The sequence below is a fragment of the Pinus tabuliformis genome, chromosome 1_1 (assembly GCF_031772625.1).
Source record: "Pinus tabuliformis cultivar Carrire ecotype Pingquan chromosome 1_1, CPIR1, whole genome shotgun sequence".
In the NCBI taxonomy this organism is placed as follows: Eukaryota; Viridiplantae; Streptophyta; class Pinopsida; order Pinales; family Pinaceae; genus Pinus; species Pinus tabuliformis.
In genome coordinates this window covers 266,640,437-266,649,279 of record NC_142297.1, presented here as the reverse complement: position 1 = coordinate 266,649,279, position 8,843 = coordinate 266,640,437, and the positions used below count along the sequence as shown (strand labels likewise).

General features: G+C 39.8%; 1 protein-coding gene across 1 annotated transcript; it reads left to right on the top strand.

Moving 5' to 3' along the window:
- Nucleotides 1-4,507: 4,507 nt before the first annotated feature.
- On the top strand, nucleotides 4,508-7,162 carry LOC149212564 (putative GTP-binding protein OBGM, mitochondrial). Its single transcript, XM_089388723.1, is given in 6 exon segments — nucleotides 4,508-4,903; nucleotides 5,082-5,193; nucleotides 5,442-5,524; nucleotides 5,660-5,722; nucleotides 5,872-6,045; nucleotides 6,268-7,162. Coding segments are annotated over 6 exon segments (1,446 nt in total). The 5' UTR covers nucleotides 4,508-4,768; the 3' UTR covers nucleotides 7,147-7,162.
- The last annotated feature ends 1,681 nt before the right edge of the window (nucleotides 7,163-8,843 follow it).

The following is an 8,843-nucleotide window of genomic DNA, read 5'->3' as shown; positions in this document are numbered from 1 at the left end:
TTTACATATTAACCTAGTTACATATTTCAACACTCCCTCTTAAATAGGGAAGTATTCATAATCCATACAAGGTATTTGGACATTCTCAATCTGAAAAATTCTCATAAGAAGAGTCGAGCTGGTAACCCATTTGTATTAGCATCATATCATCTAGCGTTGTCACATAGCAAGGTCTTGACTAACAACTTTATCTCTCTACAAGATCAGAGCACAATGTTGGCAAGACTAATGATTTATAGACACCCTCATCATTGTCTCTCTTGGAGCATACCCCACCCGAGACTCTCAGAGTGTGTTGCACCAGGAATATTCTTATCTTTGATTCCCAGTCCTCAAAGAATATCGGTCTTCTATAACTACTCTTATATTGGATGCCCTACCACATATTTAAAGAGTATCGAATGTCAGATGCTTACCTAATCCTCCATTCTATCTTCCCAAGTGAAGACAATAATGATGTGTCTATCTTTCCCTCTCAATTAGGGAGGATATGCCCATTCTAGTGAAGGAATGTACCCAAGCTCCCTCTTAATCAGGGACTTGACGAAGCTCCCTCTTGACCAGGGACTTGTTGCACCTTTTAACATCATCTTAGCTTGGATGTTGTAACACAACCCCTTACATAACCAAGGGTAGTCACTATGTTAACCTGATACTCTACTTCCTACGCCTTTTAACACCATCTTAGCTTGGATGTTGTAATGCACCCCCTTACATAACCAGGGGTAGTCACTATGTTAACTCGAGACTCAACGTGTGGTTAAGAGAAATGGTGTAAAGTTTTCCTGTAATTGTTGTGTAAATTTTGTGAGGAAGCATTATTGTTCCCAATTTCATTTTATTGAGTTCATATGATCAAACTACAGGTTTTGTTACTAATAGTTGTCGCTCAAAAATCAACACCCTCTTTTTTCCTTTTTCTTTTTTTACCAATTTTGTGACTAACAATAGTTATGAAATACCCACTGCCCATTCCATTATGAGCATTAAGATCAATGGCTCCATATTACATATTTCAACATGTTTACATATTAACCTAGTTACATACTTTAACACTCCCTCTTAACTAGGGAGGTATTCATAATCCATACAAGGTACTTGGACATTCTCAATCTAAAGAATTCTCCTAAGAAGAGTTGGATTGGTAACCCATTTGTATAGCATCATATCATCTAGCATTGTCACATAGCAAAGCTTTGACTAACGACTCTGTCTCTCTAGAAGATCAGAGCATAATGTTGGCAAGACCAATGATTTATAGACACCCTCATCATTGTCTCTATTGGAACATACCCCACCCGGGTCTCTCAGAGTATGTTCCACCAAGAATATTCTTATATTTGATTCTGAGTCCTCAAGAATATCGGTCCTCTACGACTACTCTTATATTGGATGTCCTACCACATCCTTAAAGAGTATCGAATGCCATATGCTTATGCAATCCTCCATTCTATCTTCCAAAGTGAAGACAAGAATGATGTGTCTATTTCTCCTTCTCAATTATAGAGGATATGCCCATTCTATTGAAGAAATGTACCCATTCCTATAAAAGGAATGTACCCAAGATCCCTCTTAATCATGGACGTGACTAAGCTCCCTCTTGACCATGGAATTTGTTCAAGTAGCTCTTTAGGTGGAGACCATGAGACAACCAACTACTTTAAGAGCTCTTCCTTTTTGATGTCATGAACTTATTTTTCTTTATTTAGGAGCCTTCATATTTTTTAGGACTTCTTCGTAGGGTATCGACCATCCATCACTTTCATTCATGAATCATGTCAATCATGTCATATCTTCTTTCATTTGGAAGTGTTAATTTTAGACAACAATGGTATGTTCTATGTATGCTTTAGAGCAATTTTACTTCAATTTCTTTGTGAGCCCAATATCATTTTCAGTTTAGCAATCACATAAATATGTAAGTAAAATGCTGATAGAACATAGACATAAACAGTGGAAGACAAGCCAAGACAAGAGGACACAAGATGTGGCACCAACCAGGGACAAACCCCAATGTGGGGAAACCCTTGATCAAATCTTCTTTTAGTTTTCAATAGTTCAGCAGAGACAGAGATAGTACAATTTACAAATTTTGATAATTTATGACACAACAAAAGAGCCTTAACCAAAAAAGTCAACGCTAGTCAAACGTGAGATCAGATTGCCTTGATTCTTGTGCCCAAATCTGTGGCCTGCTAAGACAAAATCCCTCCACCCAAAATCGCACCAAAACAGGTCAACGCAGCCCAAAAACCTCTGAAATTTTCGGTCAAACCTGGTCAATGGTAGATTTCCCAAAAAACGTCGTTTAGGGCCTCAAAACGGCTCCGGAAGTTTAGGACCCGAAAAACTGCTAAAAATAGTAAACTGCGCTATAATTAAGGAAACTGAAAATGCTGAGAGGAACAATGGTGGGGGTCCAGGTGGACTTGGCAGGTGGCCACCAATATCCACCTGGATCATGGTGGAATCTCAAACTCCCTACTCTTACTTCCTCAATACTCCCTTCCCAATTTCTGCTAGCACCTTCCTCTTCATCTCTCTCCCCTCCCCTCCACTTCAAACTCAACTTTGATGGTGCCTCTCAGGGAAATCCTGGGGAGGCTAGCTTTATAGGAGTTATCAAAGACCACACAGGCTAGGTTATACATATTTACAAGAGTCACATTGGACATGAAAGCAACAATGTAGTTGAGATCAAGGTGCTCATAGCAGGAATGCAAATTGCTCATAATAATCACCTTATGCCACTCATTGCCAAAGCAGACTCTTAGATCATCAACAACATGGCCAACAAAATTATGAATTGCTCACTGCCTACAAAGCAAGCTCTATGCTCGCGAATCGACTACCATGTTCAATACCTAGCACACATTTTGAATCACCATGAAGCCATCGTCTTCTCGCATGTCAAGCACAAAGCTAACACCCTCACGGACTTTATTTCCAACAAAGGCATCAAAGATCAACAACAACTGGAATGTTGGTCATTCGCAGTAGAGAACCTCACAGAGTGGTTTCACCAATGCTCAAAGTTGGTTAACATGATCTCCACTCCCCAGATCTGGGTGACCAGGTGGCGATTGCTCCATCTGATTGATGAATTGTGGCATGTGTAGAGCATTTGGCTTCACATGGATCTATCCTGGCACATTAACTCCATGCACCCCTCCGCTTCGATTTGCAAGGACCACCTTGCGTCTTCTCCAGTTTATTTCACTCACCGTGACCTGAACTCCATGCCATTCCTCCTCTAGCTGCTCACCCTTCTGCCCCATACCACTTCACCCTGCCCTACTGCTTCACCCACCAGTTCTTGTACACCAACCATGAGTGAGAATAGAGGACAGGGTCATCGCCCTGGTCGAGGCCGCGAGAGAGGGAGACCCCCTACCACCCTGGATGACCACTCAATCGCCACCATGTTTGATCATTCCATCCCTAAGAGCATCCATAAGAAAGTTGTGGCCATGGACAAAGAGGAAATGCACCATGGATGCTAAGCCCTCTGGTATTTGCACAACCTTCTAGCCTGACAGCTAAAGGACTAAGGATAAAGCCACCCATAAAATTGTAGAGCTCTCGACGCTCCTTAGCCACTCGCCCCCCACCTTGAAGCGGCTCACTTGCAAGGACCTTCACATCGATTACCCCTCGAATGTCCCTTCACTAGTTAGGTCTCCCACGCACTCCCCTCCTGCTAGCTCCCCCCCCCCCCTCCACATCACAAAGCTCCCCTGCCTCCCGACGCACCAAATGTTCCATCTTCTTCCCCACCTAGGCCCTGCCCTTATGATTGTTACATTATGGAGGAGGGTGATGCGTGGAAGGCTTGTGGCACTCCTCAAGTGTAATGTGGCTCCAACTCGGCCTTTGCCTGGCTTCACAACAGTTCTCGTCACTTGTCAGCTTCCTGAGTAGACCCAAGTTGGTTTCTCCTTCTCTTTTGATCTATGGATTTTGGAAGACCTTTTTTCTTCTGAAATTTCCAACTTAATACCATAGTTGTTGCTTGGCCAAAGAATTTGAAGACTAAGGACCTTCTGCCTCAACCTCATTGTGACACTATCATTTTGTATTAGTCCACTATCCAAGCAACGCGAGGCCTCACCCTCTTGTGCAATTTCTATGGTTTTATCTTTTTGAAAAATAATGTAAACAATGTTAACTCTGGTTTCCCCTTCGAAAGGTAGAAAACTCTTGTTTCATCTCTCTGGTTTCTCACTAAAAGGCAGGGAAAAATACTCATGATTGTACATATTGTAAATTTGGCTCAATGAAATATAATTTAGGTATTCTTACTTTTGGGAAAGAAAAAAGAGAGAGAAAAAAGAAAAGAAAAAAACAAACAACATTTTTTCATATTTCATTAAAAATATATATTTAAATTAAAGTATAAACCTTAGTAGATTAAATCTATTTTTATACATCGGCTCAGCTTCATGTCGACCCCCCTGTCGCGGACTACTTTCATGCGCCTATTGAATTGACGTTAGGGGGTGGATATGGAGGTCCTACCCTTGTGCATGAGTCGAGAGTTTCTTACCTTGAAGGCATCATAGCATATCAGAAAGCAGCGGAATCTGCTCCATTACGGGAAACCGCTTTTTAGCGGTAGCAAAGAGCGCTCTATGGCCCTGCTATGGTTTCAGGGTTTTCTAAATTCCTTCTGCAAGAACAGATACTCTGTGCCATTGAGATACAAATGTAGGGAAGGGGCCTACACAAAAATGGTGAAATAAGTTGAATGTGAATCGGACATATCAAAATGTGGAGGCGGCAGAAGGTGTTCCAATTCCTTTGTAATGCAAAACAATATTTGAACGACCGGCAACAATGGATTCCTTCTGCTTCTGTGTATTCAGATGCTCCCAGGAAGAAGGGAAAACTCGCTCCATCGCAGGTGAGTATAAAAAAATCAAATATTTTTCTCAGATAAAATGCGTTTTCCACTTTTATTTAATTCTTTTGCATCGCATTATGCATGAAATCCATGATTTTGCGGCCTGAAATCGGTAAAATTTAGGGCATACTATACCTGTTTGTAGAAGTCCTATTGATTACTTTGGTGGGTATCATAGGAATGAAAAAAAATGGTGGACAGAATTAGGTTGTGGGTGAAAGGAGGGAGAGGAGGTGATGGTTGCACCAGTTACCGTAGAAGTCACCATGCTCGACGCGCCGCGCCAGATGGTATGCATTCTTGTTCAATTATTTTCAATAAGCACATTTTGTAATTTCAGAGTTAATTTTGTGCACTCATTACACATTTATAGAGGCTTTCAGCACATGTATGACATGTGATCGTTGCATTTGAACATGAACAGAATCAAAGCCTTAAAACCAACTTGATTGAAAGTTAATGATGGGCGTTTGAGTTTTAACTGGTTTGATTCTTGAGAGGCTTTTTACGAAAATGTTAATGATGTTGTATAACATAGGTGGAAAAGGAGGTAAAGGTGGCGATGTTATCCTTGAAAGCTCTGCAGCAGTTTGGGATCTAAGCAACCTGCAACACCACTTGGTATGCGTTTTTATTACCATATTTGGAAACTCATCATTCTCGTAGGGTATAGGATTTTATCTTCTTTCCCTCTAACATAGTCTTTCTTTGGAAAAAAATAGTAGCAATTATAAGGTTGGTTCATGCTTTTTGCAGAATGCACAGAAAGGTGGTCATGGATTTCCCAAAAATAAAGTGGGGAACAGAGGAGCAGACAAGGTTTGCAAATTATCATTTATCTTGCTGTATTGGTATATAAATGTAGTTGGAATGCTTTGTTTTCCCTAAGATGCATCTACGGAAGCACACATGTTCTAGCAGAAATGATCATTGCCATCAAGTCATTTAGTGGGTTACTTCCTCTGCAGGTTGTACAAGTACCTGTGGGTACTGTAATTCATTTAGTCCGTGGTGTAATTCCGTCAACTGTACAATCTACTCTGCTTCGGGAAATGTTTCCAACAACTGATCCTGAAAGTAATAAGCATGTCGACCTTGAACTCCAAAACGACAAGAATGATTCTTGCACAGAAGCTTTGGAGGTATATGAAAACACAAAAGGTTATAGTCTTCCTTTAAACAGGAAAGACAAGAAAAACCGAATGGAAGTCAACTGTTGCAAGATTCGAAATCAGACCTCGAATTCAAAGCAACTGGATGATGAAAAATGGTTGGGCTTTGATGAATCATGTTCCCATTCTGAAAGTAGTAAGAAAAAAAGTTCATGGGATGATTGGGAATATGAAGGAGATGAAGATTTTTAGGGAGAAGAGGGTTCTGAAGGGGAGGAATCTGAAGCAGAGATGATAGAGGACTCAGTAGCGGAATACGTAGAACCAGGGCAGCTCCTATTGGTTGCTTGTGGAGGAGACAGAGGACGAGGAAATATTGCCATGGCAAGGGATCCGAGGATCCATAGAACTAAACTTAGTGATGAACATGATTCTACTGATGACCTGGAAGATACATATATGGAATTTGATGGGCAAAGCCAGAAGGATTTACAAAGATGTGAGCATGATCGTGGTCAACCTGGTACAGAAGCGGTTTTGATATTAGAGCTCAAAACTATTGCAGATATAGGACTTGTTGGGGCACCGAATGCAGGAAAGAGTACTCTTCTAGGAGCCATATCACGGGCTAAACCTAGTGTTGGACATTATGCATTTACAACTTTGAGACCCAATATAGGCAAGCCTGAATATGAAGACTTTTTCCACGTCACAGTTGCTGATATTCCTGGGATTATAAAGGGAGCACACGAAAATCGAGGTTTGGGGCATGCTTTTTTGAGGCATATTGAGCGGACTAAGGCCCTAGCATATGTAGTAGATTTGTCATCGGCCCTAGGAGATAGAAAGGGACTTCAGCCTTGGCATCAACTACGAGATCTAGTATTTGAACTTGAGGAGCATCAACCAGGGTTGTCTGACCGATCCTCATTAATAGTGGCAAATAAGATAGATGAAAATGGTGCCGAGGAGGTGTTTGAGGAACTCAAACAAAGGATACTGTCTGTGCCTATTTTTCCTGTCTGTGTTGTGCTAGAAGAGGGAATACCAGAGCTAAAAGTTGCCCTTCGAGAACTCATTAATGGACCCAAAAAATGGAAGCTTGAACTAACGGGGATTTGTGTGGACTAGGCTTATGTTGGGCTTAATCACTACATTTATCTATACAGAACTTTTCAACATTGAATTTTCATATGGCCGTTACTACGAGATTTTTGTTTAAGAAGGCTAAGGCTGTGAACTTATCAGTAAATTGCAGAGTATGATAAGTCATAAGAGATTTTCTTTCATTGTTGGATACGTAGCATCGACATCAGTCATAACAAATCTCAAAATAACTGTATTGACCGTCTTTGCATTTACTTTAATCTATTCATCTATTTCTAGATATTGCTATACCTTTCTTTTGGAGTTAAAAAGAACATCAAATTTGTTGAATTTCTCTGTTGAACTACCTTGAACATGTGGCAGGCCTCGTGCTTTTTCCATTAGGAAATGTTTCGATGAAAGACTATTGGAACATAGATGGATGTATTCCTGATCCTTTGATGTGAATTGATTAACATGTACTTTCTGTATTAAACTTTAAATTTTTCGAGAGCATCTCTTAGTTGGGTCCCACGATTCTTTGATGCAAAAACTTTATTTTAGGATTTACTTTTATTTCACTATAGTTATCTTGTTGATTATCAAACTAGAGCTTAGTAGTTTTTACAAGGTGCAAGCAGTTGGGATATTTTTGGCTGGTTTTTGCAGCATATACTGTACTTGCATCATGTGGTGTATTTCATGATGGTGAGGAAGAAGTAGCTATTTTCCTATCGCTCAGAAAGAACCTGAATAGCTAGTAAGCTCATACATGTAATGTTTATCTTTTAAGCAACCAAAATGAACTAAGTATAGCAAAATCAGGTTAACAGGTACACCACACAGGAAAGAGAAACTGGCTCACATTGACATAATAATCAAGAAACTGAAACTTGAAGAGGTATTCTTTGCTTTTGCAAACACAGGATACCTCTTCTTGGTTATTTTAAACTGAAACTGTAAACTTGATTAACTAGCAAAAGCAGTTAATATGAAACTGAAACTTGTTAAAGCAAAGTATACCTTCTGTACACTGTAGCAGATTATTTTGAAACTGAGGACGATCATTTTAACAACTGTTTTGTTAGTTCTTCTGCGATGTCATGAGTGAGAAGATGGTACAACCTGAAATTGTTATGGATGATAGTGAACTCTTTGTCAATGCATTTAATGATATAATTCAGAAAGCTATCTGTCAATTTCAAGTTTAACTTGGCAGCCAAAATGCATCAATTTAAACTTGAAATGGACAAACTGCTATGTGGCAGTCAATTGGCTACAACTTATCCTGTTAATATAGTGATGACAAGCAAGATAAATCAAAACCTATGTTCTTTATATTCCTGGTTCTAGCGGCCCTTCAAAATCTACTTCATTTCCTAAAAGAATCCCATGTAATTGCTAGATAAATGACAGAAAATTTGTTCCAGCTGGTTTCCTCTCTCCAGTTTATTAGATTTTGGGCACTAGAATCAGTGCACACACACACACACTAGATTTGGTAACAACTTCCACTTAACTTTACTCAGCTAATAAACTGAAACACACTAATATGTCTAACTTTTACACAGTGGAAACTTTAAAACTAGTGATTAGATCATGCGTAGTAACATATTAGACACGTGTTTCCCAATTAATAGTTCTTCATTAATTCTTCTTAGAACCTACTTGGGTTCCCTTACGGGGATGATTTCCCTTGAGGAAATGACATATACAACAATTACCTTGAATCTGATCCTAGA